At 36.3% G+C, this 24,753-nt stretch overlaps 1 protein-coding gene and 1 long non-coding RNA gene across 2 annotated transcripts in view; both read right to left on the reverse strand.

Moving 5' to 3' along the window:
* The window catches only part of LOC110111294 (tetratricopeptide repeat protein SKI3), a 108,658-nt gene that overhangs the window by 12,043 nt on the left and 71,862 nt on the right, over positions 1-24,753 (reverse strand). The window contains exons 14-18 of the mRNA XM_020843091.2: positions 19,525-19,590; positions 3,826-4,044; positions 3,131-3,182; positions 2,512-2,885; positions 2,321-2,415 (exon numbers count right to left, since the gene is read on the reverse strand). Of these exons, the coding sequence (XP_020698750.1) occupies positions 2,321-2,415; positions 2,512-2,885; positions 3,131-3,182; positions 3,826-4,044; positions 19,525-19,590 (806 nt within the window). The remainder of the gene's footprint in view (positions 1-2,320; positions 2,416-2,511; positions 2,886-3,130; positions 3,183-3,825; positions 4,045-19,524; positions 19,591-24,753) is intronic.
* On the reverse strand, positions 614-2,313 carry LOC114579840. Its single transcript, XR_003701051.1, has 2 exons — positions 2,098-2,313; positions 614-2,005 (listed from the first exon to the last, which is right to left on the reverse strand). It is a non-coding gene; the product is annotated as an uncharacterized LOC114579840 (long non-coding RNA).

The following is a 24,753-nucleotide window of genomic DNA, read 5'->3' on the forward strand; positions in this document are numbered from 1 at the left end:
GGTTTCCATAGAGGAGGGAGAGGAGTTTCTATTCAAAAACCTGAAATTATTCTCAGGTTTAATGGGAATTAGGAGGGAAAAATATTTGAAATTGATTTGAAACTCATGTGTCATCAATGCATTAATGGGAGGCATTGATGGGGCTCCATCCAAGAGTGGCCGGCGGCTTATAGGGGGGAGAAATTGATGTGGGGACAATGAAAAGCTTTCCAAATCAGCGCACAAGATCTAGAAAGGAGTATGAAGAAATCCATTTGAATTTGAATTTCGTCATGAAGCGTCTTCAAAACTTTCCTAATTTGGAAATTCCAAAATTGGCAGATTTTGAAATTCAATTTTTGAATTTTCAAAATTTGAATTCGAGGGGAATGGGAGATGAGGTCGATGGTTGAAAGGTTCACGGACGGATGGTGGTGGTGGGGTGGCCGGCGGCCAAGAGGAAGCTAAGGCCGGCGGTTGGGGGAAAAGGAAGGGGGGATCGGATGTCGGGGATAGACCACGAGCCACGGACTCTTCCAATGACTGGTGGGTATTGCTTTTCGCCCTCACCTTGGGCTCTCGTTCTCCTCTCTAGCTCCCCACAAGAAGAAGAAGAAGACAAGATAATCAAAACAAATTTTCATTCATCATATTCATTAGTCTATTACAAAGCATGAGAACCCTATAAATAGGTCTTCAAACATAAGGAAATAAAAGTACTCAAATGCCCTTTGGGCTACAATAAGACAACACTCCCCATGGGGGTAAACTAGGAAATAAAAATGCTAACTAAATAAAACATAAAATACATCAAAAATTAAAGGCTCTGAATCGTAGCCGTCGATCGGTGCTGTCTCCGGCGATACACATGCTTGAATCTCTAATCGATGTCCACATCACAAAGTAAGAAGATAACTGGATCAGTTAGAAGGAGCATGATGAAGGCATCAATTTAGAAATATTTACTTAGAATTTTAACTTTTACACAGTATAATTTTAATTTGTAAGAATATGAGTTATCTTTTAATTTCATGAACTTACGTGGGAAATTTTGAAAATTTAAATTTCAGTATGGTTTAAACTTTTAAGAATACGAGTCATATTTGCCTCAACAGTTACATTCATGATCATTAGATCCAACATCACATCCTAGATACGCATCTACCAAAACTTTGAACCCTAGATCTACCCACACGACACAAACATGATTTAGCCACACTAGCCATTGATCCATCTGCCTCTAACATGATCTGCCCGCCTCCAACTAAATCTACCCAAATTTGCCCACTCCGCACAAGTCCACCCAAACAAATCCCTAGTCAACTTAGATCTCGAAATTTCACAGTTTTTTCTTCCATTTCCTATATTTTGAGAGTAAGAATGTAGCGCTAGGTAATAAATATATTGAGTAAATTATAAGTTAATATTAGGTAGTAGATAATTAATAGGTATTTTATAGGTTTGTATGAGTCTTGTAATGCTATAAATATCTCTTCTTAGAGGGAAATAGAGTTAAAAAATAAATAAACTAAGCTTTTGCTACTCACTCTCTCTCACAATGCCTAGAGTTGTGGGCATCCTATAAATGCCTGTCTTTTCTCACTCTGATTTTTGAAAATTCAAGTAAGCTTGAAATTGCCTAATTATCAATGTATTCCATTCAATTCTTATTTTTTTGTTCTTGTTGGCAACATTATTGTTCAAACCTTATGAAACTTCTTTCTCATCTTTCATTGAGCTTTCCCGTTCACTTCTTTACTAGCTACTCCGTGGTAAGCTGATAATCGTTGAAAATACTTTTAAAAAAAAATGGTTTGAAAATATTAGAATATCTAAGATAAAGATAACCACAATCCACTTCCTTTGGGAAAATAAGAGTGTGCTTTACTACTTGTCATGTTGTATGCAATTGTACGCCTCCTTTATCCGCACCAAACAACTAATACAACACGCTGCAGTATTCCTTGACTAAGATAAACATATCCAGCCTTTAGCCTCATAAACTCTTCTTCTCAGAAACTGTATGCTGATATGCAAAAAAAAAAAAAAACATATGAAAACAATATGCCGGTTGAATCAAAGCAAATGAAGAATCATAGCACTTTCCCTCACTCTAACCTGTAGCCTCAAGTGATTGTAGGCCTTGGCGCCAATATGGAAACCTTTCCATAAATAATTGCTTCAGCATTAAAAGATTTAATATGTGCATGCACTGCAAACTTCCAATTTCTCCAAATTTGTGCGGTTTAAAGAAACGTATAACCAACAGAAGACTTGAGGTTGTTTTATCAAGAAAGACATATAAGGATAGGGTAATGTAGTGTACGAACTTCAAAGTCACCTTAGTAATTTGCTGTCAGGATACAGACGTAGAACTTTTTTCAGGTACTTAATGCCACTGTGAATGTCAAGAGACTGCTCTGAGCCATTCTGGATCTGCATTTTTGGGTAGAAAGGCAGACCCATTCAAATGCTAAAAAAAGAAACGTGGAAAAGGAAAATATGAAGGTTTAGCATAATGTAAGAAATTACCATTTTATTCGTAGCTGTTATGGTATGCATTTCAACAATCAAATCATAAGCACCAAAAGAACTCAGACTAGTTGGAAGAAGCAACTGTAACCGATTATTTGGATCTAAAGCATTAATTGTAGATAGAATCAAACTCATTTTTGCTCCATTCAAGTATTCCCTTGGCAATTTCAAAATGGTTGAAATTGCAGATTCCAGGCCTGAAATACGATATATCAACTGGCATATCAAACCAATAGCAGCAGTACAAGAAGACTCCTCCATGGTCGATACATTCTTGGCCAAATTTCTTGCCACATGGAGAGATTGATCATTCTTCCCAAGTTTCCACAATGCAACAGCATATATTTGCAAGCCCTTGCAATTAAGCATTCCTTTGACAATTAAAAGGATAAAGTTAGTCAAAATCAGATAGAATTGATTCATAGAAAGATGAAGCTTATGTCAAGTAGTGTTTCTTTTTGTCAGTAATAATTCGACCATATTTCAGTAACAATTCTCCGGATCAGCTATATAACACAGATGAAATAATGACAAAAATATTTTATAGCTCCCAAAATAAAGAAGAGTTAAATGTAGAAGGTGGTAATAGGAGAATTCATTGGTTCATAGGACATACCATCTTTATTCAAGGCTTCACACTCCTGTTCTGCATCAAGCATATGTCCTGCCTACACTAAACTTTAATTAAAAAATTTAACATGTAAGATGATATGCTCCATCAAATGGAAGAATTATTATCGGACATAGAAGCTACGTCCGGACTCTAATGAAAATAAGACGTGTCGACTAAGTATTACTAGGTATTACTGTGTATTTAATTGTATATTGTTGTGTATTAGCTAGTACACAACAATACATACATAATACGTAGCAATACACAATAATAATGTTGTTGTGTATTGCTATGCAATGGTGTGTATTAGGTGTGTATTATTGTGCACTAGCTAATATATAGTAATACAAAGCAATATATGGCTAAATATACAATAATACAAAGAAATACAATAGTCCATGTGTCATATTTTCATTAGCACCCAAACGTAGCCCTAAGTCCGGTGTCCGCACATAATAATTTCTCCATCAAGTGAGGGCAAAAAATTCTATCCCATTGACAGAACCCAAAATGGAAGCATTAGAAAAATGTTTCCATGCACACAAATGCATACACAAGCCAAAAACACAAATAGGCACAAGTAAAATAGCTGATGCAATGCAAGCAACAAAACATAAAGAAAAAGATTTGTCTGTTGATAAATTAAAAACAGCACGACTAACATCTCCGCCTATAAATGCAGCTAAAATTATGAATACCTGACAAAGTGCTCTGGCAAGATTAACAGATACATCAGTTAAACAATGTTTAGCAGAGTCTTTTGAGAGTGACGCAATCCTCAGAGCAGACCTTGCCAACCGATAAGCAGATATTGCAGATTGATAATCTGACCTTGCTTCGCAGATTAGCCCATGTACATTATGTGATTCTGGATAATAAGGTGAACGTTGAATAGAATGACGTATTGCAGAAAATACCTGCAAAAGAAGGAAAATTCTTAGCCTTTCTAATTAGCACAAATGGAAACAAAATAAACTAATGCAAAATCAGAAAACAATCATAAATCTTTAAAATATGAAGCACTTCCTTTCATTACATTTTACCATTAAAAGAAACTGCAGAAGTTTTCATGGTGATGAGTACAGTCCCATGGGCCCACCCACCCAACCACCAGCCCCCAAACATACACGGACACTCAAATGACCAAAAGCGCAATGTAAACTTATTTCATGACTAACAACAACTGATATAATGGGCACAGAGAGTTCATTGCTCCTTGCTCCACTTCAGCAATGTGATTGATGATGAATAACTAAAAGACGGGATAGCTCTCAGATTAAGTGATTACTAAAACATCTTATTGTTGGAAAATTTTTGTAATCCTCAAACGGATTGCATACTTTATGATCGAGTACGGCATAAGAATGATGATATAATACCCCAAAGGGTAAAGATATTATTTACTTATGGACTCAATAATAAAATTTACAATTTTAACAGAGATTCCCCCATTCGATGTTTTGGTCGAATGAAGTTTATTTATTTCTGGGGTACAGACGTCCCACAGGGGCAAGACCCTCTGGTTAATTACATCCCAAGCTTTGGAGGTTGAGAAAACTTTTGATTAAGCTAGTGGTTTTACTTTTTTTAAGTCATTTAAATATTGGTTAAAATTTAATTTTTAAAACCATGAAAATCTTGCTTAAAGGTTTTGGCCCTTTACGAATTTCAAGGGAGAAAAATATCAACTTAGAATCAGATTTTGAAATGAGAGCCAAATGGGGTGAAGTAAAAGCACTTGATTCTGAGAAATCACATAGGGGCTCGGACTATCCTATATTGGGCTTTATATTTTTGAACTCTAGTTTTGTTCAAGTTGATCACTTTGATTAGAAGGTTAGGGCTTACATTCCAATAACATATGTTGGAGGAATTGCCCGAAAGGTGAGGGCTTATAGGGTGATTTGGAATCAACCAATGCCTCAGATCCTAAAACTAAGGTGAGGACTACTGAGGAGTACTATCTCGAACATAAATCTAACAGAATGCAAAAGGGACTTATAAGCTACACCTCATATGAGGCATAGTCAGCCCGACTCCTGGATTTATTGACCTTCCTGAAGAGGACTACCAGCTAAATTCACCTAAACGCTTTTAAAATCATATTTTCTAGTCTCAATGCATATGAAGAGTAAATGGTTGTTTTATTTAGAAAGTAGGGTTTATAGCTTGGCTTTGAGGCCAAGATGTCTGTGTATGCAGCGTATGCAGAACACAAACTCACAAATGCAGACTTTTTATTATCTAGTCCTTAAGTGAGAGCTTTTCAACATGAGACACTCTTTTGGCTATGCATGATTTTTTTAAATTTGAAAAATTTGGCTCCTTGAAAAGAAGCCATGCAATTCTTTTATTAGAAAATCATGGAGACTAATTTCATTTTTAGATTGTTTACATATTAAGAGGTAGAAAATTTATTTTTGTCCTAAGAGCCTACCGCATCACAAGTCTAGTCCACACCCAAGCAAAAGCAAGGAAAAAAATCTAAGAAAAACATGCATTTCTATTGCACAATCAGGTAAACAATCAAAACATGCTTATATATATATATATATACATTTATATATATATATTACAACTAGATTTGGCAGCTGAGTTGTCTGCCATTATACAACCCAGTCAAATGATGGACTCTACTTGTGGGGGGTTCTTCAGGCTCTTGACTTTTGAATGGACATTGGGTTTCACCTTTGGCAGGTACATCCTTCCAGTCCACTTCACTCTTTTGCTCCAAACCCCTGCTCTAAATCCCCACAAGTTTGATTACATGTCAATTTTATCAAATACATGTTTGAAAAAAAAAGAGACTCAAACCTGCAGTGGATTAGAAGCAATTTATTTAGCACTTAGAGCTAAAATAAAGCATCGCATCCAAAATTTTATTTAGCACTTAGAGTGTCAAACACCTGCTTCTACCCTATTGACCACATCCTTTGAGGGTTTTAAGCAGCACCTGTTATACAAGCAATTTATATTTATGATTTATAGTGCCTCCTTTTTAAAATGGCCACATACAAGAAGAACATATATATTTCTACACTTACCACTTAAGGGCAAGTGCCCACAACACAAACAATTCAAAAGACAATCACTCCACAACATCAAACACATGCGCAGAAAAAGAAAAATTCTAATCCTAGCATGCCTAAGGGGTTGTGCATCTAAGTGTGTAAGGCTTCTGTGGCATGTCACACTAAAGGTGTTTGGTTTTATTTTGCAATGAAGATGTTTGATCTTTATCTAAGGATGGTTTCACTTTTAAGTTGTTTGTGACTTAAAGATTTTATTTGATTTTTAAATGTTTCATATTTATGAGGGTTATGAAGAACCCATAAAATAATCACTGCTTGCTTTTGAGCAAGTCTGTTACTTATGAATCCTAAGATACAATGATATAAGTATCCCACCTTTTGGGGGAGATGATCGATCATTGTATCAAAAGAAACCTAAGTGATTTTTAGGTGTTTTGAAATTCTCTTAGTGTTTGGATAAGAGAAGTGTCTATCTAATAGGGTAAGACATGCCTAAGGGGTTGCACTTAGAACTTTGTGAGATTCATCCAATAGAGTATGATAAACTTCAACAAAAAGGATAACTCCTAATGGGACATTTATGAATTTAACATTTTAAATGTCATAGAAGAGATCACTTAATTTGGGTTGAATAAAAGTGATTACTTAGATTTTGGGTCTAAGAAAGACGTCCAACATATAGCTTTTGGGCTACATGTTGAAGAATTCTCCTTAGCTTTTAGAGCTAAGAAGAGAAAGTAGGAATCCAACATTTAGTTTTTGGGCTAAATGTTGAAAAACTCTCTTTGAGGAAATTTCCTACAGCTTTTGAGTTGGAGGAGAGTTGGAACAATATGCAACTTATGAGTTGCAAATTCATGAATGTCTTTGAACATTTTGATGTTCAAAGGGATGGTTGCACCCTTCCAACTTGGGTTGGAAGGATGGATTGGAAATATAACCTTTGAATCCTATGTTTAGGATGAAACTACTTGTTGCTTTTGGTTCAACAAGTAGTTTGATTTGGAAAATGATTGATTCACTCAACATAGGTTAAGTGAAAGAGAGTTTCATACAACTTTTGAGTTGTAGAAAGTACAAAAGAAGATGCAACTTTGGGTTGCAAGCTTCTGAAACCTCTTTGAACATTTGATGTTCAAAGAGATGGGTGGACACTCTCCTAATTTTGGTTTAGGAGAATGATGGGATTTCCTACAACTTTTGAGTTGTAGAAACGAGGAAAGGATCATGCAACTTGTGGGTTGCAAATCTATGAATGTTCCTTAAAGCATTTGATGTTCAGAGAGACAAATTCATTTGCCTAATTTGAAGCTAGGCAAATGGAAATGAATTTAAAGGTTTCCTACAATTTAGGCTCGTAGAAAAAGAGGTGTTAAAAAATGCAACTTACATATTACAATTTTGAGGAGTTTCTTTAAATTCTTGGTGTCCAAAGAGGGGATTCATCCTCCTAATTTGGATTTGAGAGCATGAAGACGAATTTGGATGCTCTTCTGCAATCTTGGCTTATAGGAAAGAGGGAGTGAAATGCAACTTAGAGGTTGTGATGCGGGCATCCAACCGTCAATGGCTATCCGAGGAGCTGAAGATCAACGGCTGTCATCGTCCCACGTTATCTTATATTTTATTTGTAATTTTTAATTTTTATTATAAATTTTTCGTTTTTACCCTCACTTAAGAGGGTCGTCCTATGTAAGCCTTAGGGGCATATGTGTCTTGTTTTAATTTCTTAGGCCTATATAGAGAGGCCCTTTCTTGTGTAATGGGAGGAGGAATTGTTAATAAAATTTTATTCTACTTGTTTGATCTCTTAGTGAGTTCATGAGCGGAGAATGATCTCTTTGTGAGTTCCGAGATTCCCAATATCTCTTTGTGAGTTCTTGAGGAAGTGGAAGGATCTCTTTGTGAGTTTCGAGATTCCCAAGATCTCTTTGTGAGTTCTTGAGGAAGTGGCCCTTGTAGATTTCTTTGTGAGTTCTAGAGTTCCCCTAAGTTATTTGTGTGGAAATCCGGGTGGGAGATATTTGAGTGTTGACCCTAATACTAGTGTCGGGTCGAGTCGACCGCGCGAGATGAGTTTGAAAAGCAAAAGAGCTCGAAATCGCGCAAAAACTCACTCGACGCGTGTCGACCGAAAACCCAAAATCGTCGAGATGACCTCTGTTTGCGAAACGGACAGCGCCGATGCGTCCGGAGCAACGGAAACAGCTAAGATTGACACCCATATTGGTGGGGGTCGGCGAAAAATTAAATTTTGGGCGCGCGAATCGAGACGACAACTTGTGCGAGCGACGACGCGACGACCAACTCGGTGCAATATTAAAAATTTAATTTTATTTTTGTGCAATATAATTAAAAAAAATTAGAAAAAGAGAGAAATAGAGCTTTTAAAAAAAAAGGATTTTTTATTTAAAAAATCCCTAAAATACCCTAAATAACCCACTTAAACCCTCATAGCTCCCTCACATTCTCCCTAACCGATCCCTCACTCCCTCTCACGCCATTCTCACGTCAAAAGCCGCCCCTCTCACGACCTCTCTTGCGACTCCAAGGCCGGCCTCCCTCCAAGCTCTCCAAGCAAGGTAAAATCTCTCCTTTCTCTTCTTCTTCTTCTTCTTCTTCCTCCATTATTCACTCTTCTTCTTCTTCCTTCCCTCTTCTTTTTCTTCTCCATTTTTCATTTTCCCTCATCTTACATCCAAGTTTCCCACCATTTTCTTTAATTTTCTTCCTCCACTCCCTTCTCCTTCCTCTCCTTCATTTTCTTCTTCCTCCTCCAACCCTTTTTCTCAAAACCTACAAAAACCCTAATTATATTTTCTTTTTTATCTCCACATCCACTCATCAAATCACCCACATCCCTTTACAAAAAATACTTCCCCACACCTCCTACACCATTCCAACAAAAAAAATTTTCATTCATCACTTTCTCTCTAACCTAGAGAGAGAAAATTTTCTCTCTCTAGAATGAGAGTGAAATCTCTTCATGAATAGCTCCATCTCCACCCCAAGCATCTTCCCTCTCCACCATACCTCCAAATTCCTTCCCTAGAGAGAGAAAAAAATTACACACTCTCTCTTTCTCTCTCCAAAATTGAGAAGAGAGGGATTTTCTCTCTCTAAATCTCTCCTCTCACTTCCTTGCACCTCCTAAGCCCTCTCTACGCAAATTCCCTTCAAATTCCATCTTTCCCCTCTCTTTCTCTCTCTAGAAAGAGAGTTTCCTTCTCTTTTTCTCTCTCCAAAAATAAGAGAAAGAGAGATTTTCTCTCTCTAACTCCACTTTCCTAATCTCCTACACACTCTAAACCCACTCCACAAGAAAAACCCATAAAATCCTTGCTTTCCCTCTCTTTCCCTCTCTTTCTCTCTCTAGAAAGAGAGCTCTCTTCCTTTTCTTTCTCTCTCTAGTTTCTTTTTCAAATAAAAATATGATTAATTAAATTGCACAAGTAAATTTTTTTTTAATTATGCATCGCAGGTTTCTACGTCGCCATCATCCGCCGTTGCCGCCTCGATTGCTGCATACACAAGGTAAAAATTAGTATTTACATTTCTATACATGAAATAAGTACTCGTGACCGCTTTTCTTAGCGGGCGAGGAAAAACTTAAGTACCCGTGACGCACTGAGCGAGCGGGGAAATTCGTATGCATGAAAATATAAGTACTGACTGCTTTTCTTAGCAGGCGGGGAAATTTGTTATTTGTAGCAAAATTATTTAATTAAGTACCCGTCATTGCTTTTAGGCGGGGAAAATGTCATATTTTAAACCTGTGCTCAAAGACCCCGTGACCGCTTTTTTTAGTGAGCAGAGATTGGAACTGCGGTCGCGGTGTCACCCGACACCTACCGTGACTGCCTTTATTGGCAGGCGGGAAGGCCTTACACACTCCGAGGCAGCCCCCTACGCGGGGACGACACCTGAGTGCTGCCAAAACTTTCAACAAAACCTGTGACTTAGAAAAATTCAAAGAAAATCATAATCCACCTAAAGGTTTTAAGTCAAGAAAGAAAAATAAAATACACAACACCCTAGGCCCCCAATACTGGAAAACAAATACAAAAAAATATAAGAGAAATATAAATCAATGTGAAATGCGACATACAGTGAGTCTTCGAGGGAATTGGTTGTTCGCCAATAGGTAGGAATCAAGCCTCTTCCTCCTAGCACCTGACTCGTACACCCCTAAGTCCCTCACCAAAATCTCCTTATAGAAATAGGATGGAAATAAATAAGTTGAAATCCCCTCCTATTTATAACATTGATTTTGAATCATTCGCGGGCTCCACCAGCCTAGGATCCTTCGCTAAAGAACAGAGAAGGTACACCTGCGGGCCCCATCCACTTAGGATCCTAAGATGCCATTTCGAGGCTCTGACATCAGATTCCTACAGTATTCACTAGCAAGTGAAATACGTACGTAAATACGAGTTTAAATACAAGTGAATACGCTTAGTAATTATCTTAAGAGAGGGGGAGAAAAGTAAAAGTAAAAAGAAAATTTAACTTTCCTACAAAATACTTTTGTGCTCATTGTAAACACGTAGGAATTCTCGCACATCCCCGGTAATTTTTTGATTGAACCTCTTGTAATAAATGTGCCCATCGTATTGCAAGTCACGGGCGCTCTAAGTGGTGTGTGCACCAGCTGTTAAAGTTAGGCAGCTCGTACAGCCCGTGATCATGTCTTCAAAAAGAAACAAAATAATGCACTTTTATGTGTCACGGGTTGTACGACCACCAATTAAAGTAGGCACATCACCACTGGAAAGTTTGTCCCCTAAGATCCAAGACAGGAGATTAGTTAGTGCACTACAATCTATCTGAGCAAATCATGCAAGTAGTGCACGACAGTCTACCTGTGCAAAGCAGCAAACAATTCAATCCATATGCTGCTGCAACCCGCCACCAGATCTGCAACATTTATGCAAGCAGACAGAAGGCGTTTACAACCTACAACTCGCCACCGGATCTGCAACATTTATGCAAGCAGACAGAAGGCGTCTATAACCTACGACTCACCGCCACCGGATCCGCAATACTCGTACTAGCGGACAGAAGGCGTGTACAAGCTCTTAAGTGAAAAGTTGTGTGCATTATAATGACAATTACATGCACAACTAACATATCTCAAAATCCACCTGCACCTACACCATAGTTTGTATACACATAGGTACACTAAAGGGGAAAATACGATCTCGACCCGCATGGGCCCTGGCGAGCGTGTTATTGGTACACACGTGACGCCTAGGGATGCTGCGCGGGTCAAAAAGTGAAATCAAGTCCGAATCCGATCCTTCTATACAGATCAATAGAAGTCGAGAGGGTTTGGACCATCAAATAAATATACGGTTGTGGGGACCGGTGTATTTATTTTAATACACTCATATTAGGCCTTCAAGGCCTATAATCAATAGAATTTACTCTCAGAGACAAAAGCCTACGGAACTCGATCCTCTATCGACATCCAGATAGAGTTGACAAGATTCAAACTACAAATGAAAATGACCCCATACACCCCGATGATGGCCGTGTTGAATGCGAATCTCAACGGGACGGGTTAATCTCTCATATATTTCAAAATGTCTTAAGATTTCTACAAAATCCAAATTCTACAAAAATTCAAAAAAAACATCAAGCTCTAAGATATTTAAATTTGAAACAAATCATTTAATACTTAAGGCAAAATCCATCCACCATCCGCAAAAGTTTGTCGAGGTGGACAAATTCAAATATAACTTCAGCTCACAAAGAGCCAAATGCCTAGTCGAAAATATCACTAGGATCCATTCTCAACCAATCTCCTGCCAATAAAGACGTGGTATGTGTCCTCTAACCGGCGGCGAACAGCCAAATGGCACCGCAGGATAAACGGTTATGACCCGGGGCCCTCTGAACCGAGTGGTTTTGCCGCCAAATGGCACCACGAAATACCGGTTATGGCCATCGTCGTTACGTTTCTTATTGGCATCAAATCATTGAGATATGAATCAATAGGATATGATTGATAGGGCATTAAGCCCTCTGTCAGCTAAGGTGGATTCAAATTTATCCCCTTAGGCAAATATCCATCCCAGGTCTACAAGGTCCCCTTGGACGAGGCAACCCATGGCTGCCGACAAGGCATAATCTCTCTCCTATCTCATTAATAGCCCCCCTCATTAAGCCTCCCTAATTACCTCCTACAATTCCCTCTCATCCAATTTAATTCTCCCCATTAAATTTGAATTTAAATTCAAATTCATCCCGCCAATTCCACTTAATCTGATATTTAATTTCAGATTTCCATTCTCTCTCCCCAAATTGATTTGGGATTTAATTAATCTTGCCACCTAGGCAAGTAAAAGGCATTAACGTTTTACATCAGATTGCAAATCACAAAAATCCTTTGAACATTTGGTGCTTAAAAGAGATGTTCACTTGCCTAATATGTACCTAAGCAAATGAAAGGGAAGAGCTCAAGGTTTGATCTCAAGCTCGGGTGCTTTACAACATGATGTACTTAGGATTTTAAGAAAATCCATGATACAAAGCAAGAGGAGGATTAAATATTCGCCTATAGTTTTAAGTTGTAGGAAAAGGGGAATTAGGATTTGAATCATAAGACTAAGAGATCATTCATTGGTTTTGTGTTCCAACGAATAAATAATTTGATAAACTCCTACAACTTTGGGGTTGAAGTGATATGTAACTTGAGAGTTACAAAAGTTCATGAATGTTCTTTGAATATTTGGTATTCAAAGAGATGATCATTCACCTAGTTTAAATTAGGTGAACATAAAAGGAAGACTAGGACATAGATCCTAAGTCTAAGCGGGATGTTCAATTGTTAACCTTAGGTTCAAACAAATTGAAAGAAAGAACTTAGAGTTTGGTTCTAAGTTCAATAACCCCATGTAATAGTAAGTAGAATTTAGGAGGAGCTTCAAATTACTATACATGAAGGGAGAAGTGACATTTGTTGGTTGATTTTGCGTTTTTTTTTGGACATTTAGGCCATTTAAGGCAAACTCACACACACAACACATACACATGGACTCGAACCTTGGACCTCTTAGTTGGAAGCCTAAGCTCTCAACCAATAAACCAAGGAGAGTTGTGTGTGTGATTTTGCGTTTTGACAAACAAAGAAGGGGAAATAACCCAGGATTTGATGAATATAAATTTTATATTCAATGAAAGTTATGAATATAAATTTTATATAACCTAGGATTTGACCCTGCTACATATTTCATGAATATAAATTTTATATTCAATGAAACTTATGAAGCAGTTGCAGATACATTTTGATTGTTATCTTGCTTCAAATTCAATCATCAAATCCACATATCTTCTTCCTATCAAATGGGATAGAATTATGGGTTTAATAATCATTTAAAAGCTTAATGCACATTGAAGTTTGACATATTAAAAATTTTAAATTATGAATTCAACCATACTAAAGTATGTGAGGACAACTTCAACGGACATCATTTAAAAGCTTAACTGAAGTTTGACAAATTAGAAATTTTAAATTTGGAATTCAACCATACTAAAGTATGTGAGGACAACTTCAAAGGAGCAAATGCAATTTTATTTTTATCTAGATAACCATGAATCATGAAATATGATTCAAGAAACTCAGACAAATTGCCTATTACTTCAAAGCTAACTGTTTTTTCATGGCAACATCATTTCAGCTTTGCTTCTACTTTAAAGCTAAGATCTTCTATTGTATCAATATTCTTCTAAACTTTTCTCCAATTTCTGATGGATTTTGTTCAACAAGTTGTTGTCATCTATTATAAAACTCTTCTTTCATTTGGATAGGTGGTGGTGGAGCAGATATTCATCGTGTCACCTTAACAACTAGAGCGTCAAAGGCAGACATCATTGTGTTCAATTGTTCCTTCACAGTGGCCATCTAATCAGTCATAGGATTGGCCATCACTTCTTCTAAATCTCTCATTAACATAGTTTATAGGCCGCATAAAAACACCAAGCATATCCTTAGCAATCCTTAATTCAAGAATTAAAAAAAAAAACTAAATAATATAAATTGCAAACAAATATCTGAAATTGGATGTGCGGGGCTAGTGGAATTAAAATTATTTTTTTTCCAGAATAAGAGTAATCCAGCTCAATCCTTGTAGCATTATCATGAGAGTTTATAAAAAGAGGATTAGTAAAGTTTATTGCAATATGAATCTCCTATGTGATTTTTTCCATCTATGTGTGGATTGTTATAACACCCATGGTTGCTGAAGTACCCGCAGTTGCTGCAACAAGGTCAAAATGTGAAATTCATCTTTATCATGTTTTCCTTGTCATCATCCAATGGTCCAACTTTCCTATCTCCTGAACTTGATAATCAGGCATTTGATTGAAAATTTGTCTTTACCTGTGGGCACCTAATTACTTAAATTTTTCTTTCCTGTTATGTGGGCTCGGCTACATGAATTATTTTCCTCCATTGTGTCCTATTAAGAGTCAAATTCTCATTTAAATCAAATAAAGAAAGGTCATTTCTAATATTTTTAACCAAGTTTTTTTAGGTTTAGTTTTACCTTTCTTAACATAAGTCAAATGTAATACATCTATTTTCCAAACCGGGTCATCAGAAGGCCGTCATTTTATGTGACCAAACAATCTAAGGCGAGTATCTTTAAGCTTATCTTCCACTGAAGGCTACTCCAACCTTTTGACGTATATGCTCATTTCGTATCCTCTCTCTAAGAGTAAAGCCACTCATCCACCTAAGCATCATCATCTCTGCAACACTTAACTTAATATTATGGTTCTCTGTTAATAGCTAACATTCTGCACCATAAAACAATGCAGGTCTCACCACCATCTTATAGAGTTTTTTCCTTAAGTTTGAAGGGACTTTTCAATCACACAATAAGCCCGATACATTCCTCCACTTCAACCATCCAACTTGAATTCCACTAATAATATCCCCATATATTTTACCATCACTCTAAACAATAGACCCAAGATATGTAATACGTGTACTCTAGTCATTAGAACATCCATGACTAAAGCAACAAATTTATGGGCTTAAAATTGATCTTTGATGTAATCCAACTGAAATAGGAAAATACTTGGCCAAACCACCTTTCGTCTAAACACAAATAACAGCTCCTGCATAAATATCCTTAATGACTTGAATATAAACATTATTACCCTTTTCTTTTCTAGAACTCTCCATAGCACTTATCTTGGAACTTTATCATATGTTTTCTCTAAATCAATAAATATCATATGTAAATCCTCCTTATCCTCTCTATATTTCTCCATCCAACTTCCCAAACCTAGTTGGCATGAATTCAAATTGATTTTGTGAAACATTAGTATCACGCCGCAAACTATGCTCCATCCATTACTCTCTCCCATAGTTTTAAAGTATGACACGTTAATTTAATTCCTCTATAATTCACATAATCTTGTGCATCACCGTTATTCTTAAAAATATGAAAAAACATGCTCATTCTCAACTCATATGACATCATTTTGTTGAAACTTGTTGAATATGAATTAGGTTGTTAGACCTAAGCTTATGTCCCAACAGCTAACTAAGATGGGGTAAATTAGTAATTTAAAAATTTCCTCTTATTTTAAACCGATAAAAACTTTTAGTGAAATTTTGAAAATAATTTTTCAACCACAGATAAACAAAAACAGTAAAGTAAATATGCAACAGAAAACAAAAGACGCAAGATTTATAGTGGTTCGGTCAAACACGACCTACATCCACTCCCTAAAGTATCCCATTTCAGGTATTGCACTATTACCACAAGTGTCTCTCCTTTTGCCCCCACAGCAAGACGGAGAAGCCTTCACAAAAACTCTCTTCCACCACTACCCGGTGCGACAGAGAACCGTCGTCCTTTTACACCCTCCAAGTGTAGGCAGAGAACCGTCAGCTGTTCACACTCTCCAAGTGTAGGTAGAGAACCTTCGTCCTTTCACACTTCTCCAAGTGTAGGCAAAGAACCTTTGGCTGTTCACACTCCTCGAGTGTCAGCAGATAACCGGATCTCCTTGAAAGATCTTCTCACGAGAAATCTAGAAGGACAAGAGAAGAGTGTGAAGTAATCACAATTCACAAATAGAGATCCTTACCTTTGAATACCACGTGAACCCTTCACACTCCAGTAGTAAGAACTCTCCTTCAAACACTCTCTCACACTCTCTCCTTTAAGCTCCCTTTAGTTTGCATGAAGACCAGTAAACAAAAAGATTTCAAGACAGTCTTAAGTGGACCTTTTATATGAAAGACACGAAAAACCGTCCAAACTGTAATTACTCAAATATGTGCGTTATTGATCATCCTGTACGATCTTAGTTCGTACGGATGAACGGTGTAACTACTGTTGTGTACGAACTAAATGTGAACTGGTATGATTTCCCTTCGTACCCGATCGTCGTCCCGTACGAATAATGTTCGTCCGGTACGAACAGTTATTTACATAGTTCGTTGTTACAAAAAATAGAACGACTCTTAAGTTTCCAGAACAGAGAAGATCGTCCTAGGACGAACCATATTAATCGTCTAGACGAATAGTTCATTTTGACCATTCCAGAGCCCATCGTTCTGGGACGAACCATAATTTTCATCTGGACGAACGCATCCAGAGAGCATCGTCTTGGGACGTAGGTTAAATATCATTTGAACGAACGCGTCCAAAGAGCATCGTCCTGGGACGACGGTAATTATCGTCTGGACGAAGGCATCCAGAGAGCATCGTCCTAAGACGTACGTTAAATATCGTGCAAACGAATGCATCTAGAGAGCATCGTTCTGGGACGAAGGTAAATATCGTCTGGATGAATAGTACTTAGAAATAATTTGCCCTCTCCCCGTTCGTTTCATTGCTCTTTTTAGGAGTAAAACTTACCAGATCGTCCCGTACGAAAATGGTTCGTACTGTACGATCAGTTTCAAAAATTGTGAATTTTAAAGCTCTCCCCCGATGTGTGTGTGCTAAGTTACTGAATTACAATCACACTCTCTCAGACTCAATAAAAAGAAAAAATACGACTTTAATTTACAAAATATTTTGAGCTGAACTTGATTTGAAGTCTTCAACAATCTGGAGTATGATTTTCTTGAAATATTAGTACATACAAGAGAAAAAATAATTCTTCCAAAAAAATGTGTTAGGAGAATATAATAATCAAAACAATAATATTTGGTATCATTAAAACATATAAGTTGCAAGAATGTAAAACATGCAAAGCTAAGTAGCAACTCTCTTCAACACATTTTAGTCTTCAAAATAATATTAAAAAGCTTAGTTAGCCAAAAAATTCCTTCATCTCCTAAGCATTTATACACCTCATTTTCTTTAAGGCATCTCTAACTTCTATTTAACTAATACACCAATAAAAAAAAATCTTTATTTCATTTAGGGTACTAAAGGCACTAAAGTCAATTGCATTCTCACAATCTTCATTGAAAAGTTCAACAAAATATCTCATCCAACTTTGTTGAATATCCTCTTCTAATAAAAGCAATTTTTTATCTTCATCATAAATATACTTCACTTGAACTAAATCTTTAAGACTCCTATCTCTTTGTTTGGCTAACTTATACATATATTTAGTCATCCTTAGTATATAATCTATTATATGAATTATTAAAAGCTAAAATATTTGCATTGTATATTACTTTCATAGACTCCATACGGGCTTTTTATATATTTCTCAAATATTAAATTTTTACATCTAACCCCATTTTTATATCTAATCTTCTTATTTTTTATCTTTTTCTTGCACATTTTAATTCCACCACAAACTATTTTTACTATTACAAGCTCTTCCCTTTGATACTCGAAGCATATTTTTTACAACATTCTTAATATCACTAGCTATTTTTCCCACGTAATATTAGCTTCCTTATGCACAAACAAAATCTTAATATGTAGGTTATTAGGTATGATAGTAATGAAAATTATTAATATGAAAGCTTATAATTGATAAATCATGCAATTTAAGTATGAGTTTAATAAAAAAAAATATTTTAATAAGTATTTAGGTGTTGTTACTGTGATGCTTACGAATCATTTCAAATTTCATATTCATATTGCAAATGAAATTTTTTTAGGGCTTATTAATATAGTGTACTAGTCCATTGTTAGAAAATTAAGTTAGGTTGAAAAACTAAATAAATGACATAAGTTAGTTTATGTTATGTTAGCTTAGATTACTTTTTAATTAATATATTTAATTCATGTGTATGCATGTGATTGACTTTCAGTTTTAGTTTCACTATTTGGTGTTATTCCTTTGAATTTCAATTGTGTGTTGGATTTGAGTGCTATTTCTTGATGTAGGTAGCTTTTCTTTATAAAGGGGTGAATGAACTTTTTCTTGTTAAGTGCTATTTCATGATGTAGGTAGCTTTTCTTATTTAGGGGTGAATGAACTTTTTCTAGTTAGGGTACAATCGTTGATAATTGTGGTAGGATCTAAATTGTATCGATGTTTGCACACATAATATAATAGATATTAATTGTTGTTGTTACTATATAAACTTTATTAGTCGTTTTATGAACATATAGCTTTAAGGTAGAAATAGATAATCTTATAACTAGCATGCCTCATATATTTTTTGTTGCACATCTCCAATAGAGAATCATTGAGCTCACCTGATATTTATATGGCATGTTTCAGATGAATCATATTGTTGATCATTGATTGTATAAATAATCATAATGCAAGAATGCATCCGTAGACATGGTTCATAAATCATAATAGAGGTATGCATTACGCTAGTGAAAAACTAGCCCAAGTGCCAAGTAATGCAGTACGCTAATGAAAAACTAGCCCTAGTGCCCATTCAGTTTTCGGTGTCCAACCAAGAAGGCCAAACAATGTTTCTACAACACTATATTCTTGAGTTGAGAAACCATTATGCAGCAAAATTTTAGCATAAAAAAGGAAAGGACTCGTTTGCCATTCTGTGAAACTTCTGAAAGAAAAGGCCTGCAGATGATTTGGAATTGCTGAGAATTACCTACTAACTGTGTAATGAAGGGCATTCCAAAAGATACTGCTCATGTTTAGAGAATGTAAAACACAGAAATTACAAGAAGTGTTCCCTCTCGTTAAGCCAAAGTTATCTAAACAAATCAAGAACTAGTTAAGATTATGGACCTCCTAGATGTGTATACATATTTCATCAACCTGACACAATATTAGTCAAGCTGACAGGACAAGGACTGTTAGTCATGCATTTCTATATAGAAATTCCTATGGAATACATTCACTTATGACAGGCACCACGAAAATCACCCAGTTTTCTCAAAAAGTGCAATAAAAGGTTGTTTACAAGGTTAAGACATTAATGTCATAAATCATTACATGTCAGTAACAAACCTGTGGAGACAATAAATGACCCGAAACTGCCGCTAGCATACCAAGACCAATCTGAAACTCTGCAAGCTGAATGTAACCAAGGAATAAGATCAGCAAAGTTGAAGCTGAATTGAAACATTAAATTTCTAGATTTCTTGTACAAAATGAGGACAATTTATGCAATCATATTTTCTAACCATGACAAAAGTTAAAAAAGAAAGAAATATTGCTGGAAAATTCATTATCTGTAACATGAAATAGTTTCCAACGAGCTACTTATAACACAAGGTGTTGTTTGCTTGTTTTCCATTCTTTTTTTAGAGCAATATTAAAAAATAAAAAGTAGTACAATTAGGGAAATTAAATAGAATTATCCCCAAGTACAAAGGAAAATACAAAAAAGTAAACATATACAACATGAAGTTGTTGATCGCAATAAGAACTATGAGATCGATCCAACAAAATTCGGCGAAAATGAAAAGCCACAAATACGATATTATGCGAACATTGATCAAAATGAATCGTCACAAAATTAAAATACACAAATAGCACCCGTTTGTGAAATGGATTGTGTCGGTGTATACAAGACAACAAAAATAGCTTAAATAGACACTCATATTGCATGGGTTACTGCACGAGGGCAATTCAGGAAGACGCACGAGGCAATTATGCAACTTTGATATATTTAAGCAACGAAAGTTTATATATATATATATATATTATAACAGTAATAATTATTATTCTTACTATTTTTATTATTATCTTGTTCAGCACTGAACCTACAGATGACCCCCCTTCCATTTTTTTTTGTCCCTTCCCACTTCTAGCACACTCTCTCTCTCCTATTCATCTAGCACTCATGCCCACAAAACCTCATTCCAATCCCTCAAACTATCTCCTCATCCGCAACGGCTTAAATCCCTGAATCCCCAAAAAAGATATGCAAAGAAGTCGCGTATGGAGCTTGTTGGAGCAGGCTTTGGTAGGTCTTACAACAAAGAATCAGGGATGTTACGTGTGGAGCACGCTGAAGAAGGCCTCACCAGGACCCCTACGACTTGCACAAGCAAGGAAGCCATGGAGGGAGGATTGAACAACTGTTGCCGACCTTATTTGAGTCTTTCATTGTTCAAATACACCACTTATTGACCTCTATATGCGTTCCACAATCAAACAAGTACAACGAAAAGGATGACCAATCAACGTGACTTCATGCAAAACAAGCTTTGAGGCATTGCAATTGTGGTCAAAATCACTCAAAAAAATTGACCACTAATTAAACAAACTGCACCAATACTTGCAAGGTATCAAATTTACCAAAGAAAAATCACTCGTGTGCAACTCAATAGAACCAACACAAATATGATAGTGTACGAGGTGACATTAACCAAAATTGTCGATCTTCATCCTTTCACAAAACCGACTTTCTTCCTTCATTCAGGACATCGAATTTACCCAATAAGGACCTCTCACGATAAATTCGAGTGAATGCGGTCAAAAATGACGAACTACAGATACAACATAATGAGAATTAGCTCAAATATTGACCATTCATGAAATGGACTCTACCAACACATACAAAATGTTGAAATTATTCAAAATTGGCACCTTACATGGAGTATCACACGAAAGCAAAACATAAATTTGTCCGCATGTGAGGTGACTACATGTATATCAAGTGCATTAGGTACAAGGAATTGCGTGGATGTTCAATTCACATCTATTTTGTCACTTTGTATTTTATTTTATTTCATTAAAAAGATATATCATTTAGGGTGTTTATCGACATATTCTACTATATAGTTATGTCATTCGATTTAAAGAATGTTGAAGCTATATGCTTAAGGGCTATGATGCACATCTTTGATGACCTAATCCAACAAATGATTGAGTGTTATGTCAAGAGTAGAAATTAAAAAAATCACTTTGATGATCTTATGGTTGTATTTGAGATGATTAGAAAATTTGACCTCAAGTTAAACCCTCTCAAACGTAATTTTAATGTTTCCAAAAGAAAATTTTTTAGATACATTTTCTGCCACAAAGGAATTGAAATTGACCCCAACAAAATAAAGACAATAATCAAAATGTCACTCCTTAAAACCCTTTGCTAGCTCCACTCTTTGGAAAATGCAACTAACATCCATTTAGCATTTGATATCAAATTTGCCGAGCAGAAGTCAACTATTTGCTAAGTTAATGAAGAAGGACGTTCATTTCAAACGGAATGACGAATATCAAGAGACTTTTGATAGTGTCACGACCCGGCCTGGCTAGCCCGATAAAAACGGAGCGGGAACAGTCGGTCGGGCGGAAGAGCATAAATAAACATAAACAATTTCATTATCTTTTATAATAACATAAATTAAACATCATCCCACATTAAATGAAAAAGCCACTAAACAACATCAAATAAAAGAGAGTTTCATATTGTTCATCACACAAAACTACTAAAACTTTTAAATCCCAATTACATAAACTCCAAACTCAAACTTAAACTCACAAACTACACAGAAACAAACACAAAGACTCAAATTAAAATCATAAAAAGGAACATTTCTTCCTGAGGTCCCCTACGACGATACGTGTAAGGTCGTCGAGCAGCCATCACTTTAATATAATATTTATTTTCATCAAGAAATTTGAAACTATTGAATGCCTCATGTGATCTTCAATATTTTTTTCGGGTAAATAAAAACTTGCATTTCTTATTTCTTAAAGCATATACTTAATTTGAACAGTTTAAATAATATAACATGAATTAAGCAAAGATTGAAAAGCTAACAGGAATAAAAAAGAATTCAGGAACATAAATTTGTAATATTTTAAAAGTGTGAAAATATTTAATTAAAAATTTTCATAAATTCAATTAAAATGCAAATCACCTACCTTGCAAGCAATGAATAAATACCACAACGTTGTACGACGCCATCAACCACTTGCCTTCACCTTAATCCACATCTAAAAGACAGTTACAATTTAACTAAGTTTACCTCATGATTATATCCAATAATTAACATTACTTTCTATTTTCGGAATTATTTAAATCTAAATTTTAGAAATTCCTAAATCTTAAATTTTGCTCAAATCTTTATTCTAGAATTATTCCTAAATAAAATTTAATAATTACCTAATTAATTTTCGGATTAAATAATTTAGGAAATTATCGAAAAGCAAATTTTTATCAAAAATCCAATTTCATGCTTTCAAAACATTTCTAATGTCTTTGGAAATAACTTTTCTAAAAACATTTTGTAGAAATTAGGTTTTTAACAAAAAGCCCTAATTTTTATTTCTCAAAAAATTCCTCTAATCTCTTTGTTTTCATTTCTAAAACATTCGTCTAATCCTTCCTTAAAGTTTTCGTAAAGAAATTATGAAAGAAAACCAAAATCTTACAAAACCCTAATATTTTCTTTTCCAAAAATCTAGAGATCGAGAGGGATTCATTTCAAACTAAACATACCTGAAGACTCCTTTCGTCGTCCTCTTCGATTTGGACTATTTTTCTCGCTGGAATATCGTCGCCGGAACGCACGTCGCCCCTTGCCTGACCACCGGACCGTCCGCTCCCTCTCTCTCGTTTTCGGTAATTTCACGCGAATGGGGAGGGATGAGGGTTCGGTTGGCTCATAATAGGGAGAAGAGGAGTTTTGCAAATGTCCATTATGCCCTTAAGTAATTTTGGTTTAAGAAAATCCTAGGGGCAAAGTTGGCATTTAAAGACTTGGATTAATTTTAATTCCTAATATAGGCAAAATTAGGTATATTTATATATACCAAAACGATAAGAATTTTGCGTAGGATTTTCTGAAATTATTTCCATTGAAATTCGTTAATATTGAAAATCTCACTTAAGTCTCTTCGTAGCGCTTTGAAAAGCGTGTGACGACCTATTAATGTTGATTTCGGGTTTTACAGATAGTATCAAGAAATATCTATTAAGTCTGCTCATTCTCACTATTCCAATTTCAAAAAAGCCTATCATCTTGTACATGATAGCTTTGTATAATCCCTCGGAGCATTATCAGCACATCATAGTGAAAACTGAAAGAAAAATGATCTCTATTACATCCGTCGAAGATTGGAAGCAAAAGCACAATATTCTTCGTAGGGGTGTCAATATTGGACATGACTCAAAAACCCGACCTAGACCTGAAAATTTCGAGTTCGAGTCAACCCGGTTAATTAACGGGTCGGGTTAGGGTTCGAATATTTCACCCATTTTGAGTTTCAGGTCGTGTTCGGGTCAACCCAACAACCCGATTTTGACCCGTTCTTAACCCGATTTATACATTAAAGATTAATATTATGGAGGTAGTTATAATACCCAAAGCATTCAAAATAAATATAAGTATAGATTTTTATAAATATTCATTTAATTTTCATTAAATTTAACTCTCAATCTTGAGCTTTGTGGCATATAGAATTATTTGTAGCTTAGTGCCTTGATTTTCTAAGTTAATTACTTGTATAATTATTTAAATTTTCTGTAAAAGCTTTAGATAACAATTAATGTATTAGTTAATTAGTAATTATTTCTATACATACATACATACATAAATACATATATATACATACATATATACAAACACATACATATATATATACATACATACATACATATATATACATACATATATACATCCTATTATTTTTGTAGCATTTCCACTAAACCATACATGCAATGGGCTCATCAGGATTAGACCTGTCAATTTCGGGTTACGGGTCGGGTTCGGGTCAACCCGAAATTGACCCGGTACTATTCGGGTTCGGGTCGACCCGACCAGTTTTTTCAAACGGGTCGATTTTATGGACCCGAACCCGACCCGCTTCGGGTTCGGGTCAACCCGACCCGACCCGCGTAAGCCTGACGCCGGACACGGAACAGCCGCGCGGACGCCGGAAGCTGGACTGTCGCGGACGCGAAACTGTCGCTACTCGCTGACTCGCTGTGTCGCAGAACGCCAGAACCGCTGGACGCGCTGGCCTGGGCAGGCCGCAGGCGGCTCGACGCGACGACGCCTCGACCGCTCGAGGCAGTCGCGAGTCGCGACTTGGGCAGGCCGCACTCCGCAGGCGGGCTCGACGCCTCCACCGCTCGATCGCTCGAGACAGCGCCGCAGGCCGAAGCGGACGCGGGCAGCGGACGCGGGCAGCTGGCAAGGCGCCAAGGCGGGCTAGGGCAGCGGGCAGCGGGCAAGGCGGGCAAGGCAGCGGGCAAGGCGGGCTAGAGCAGCGGGAATCAAA

Source organism: Dendrobium catenatum, unplaced genomic scaffold (assembly GCF_001605985.2).
Source record: "Dendrobium catenatum unplaced genomic scaffold, ASM160598v2 fragScaff_scaffold_665, whole genome shotgun sequence".
Lineage (NCBI taxonomy): Eukaryota > Viridiplantae > Streptophyta > Magnoliopsida > Asparagales > Orchidaceae > Dendrobium > Dendrobium catenatum.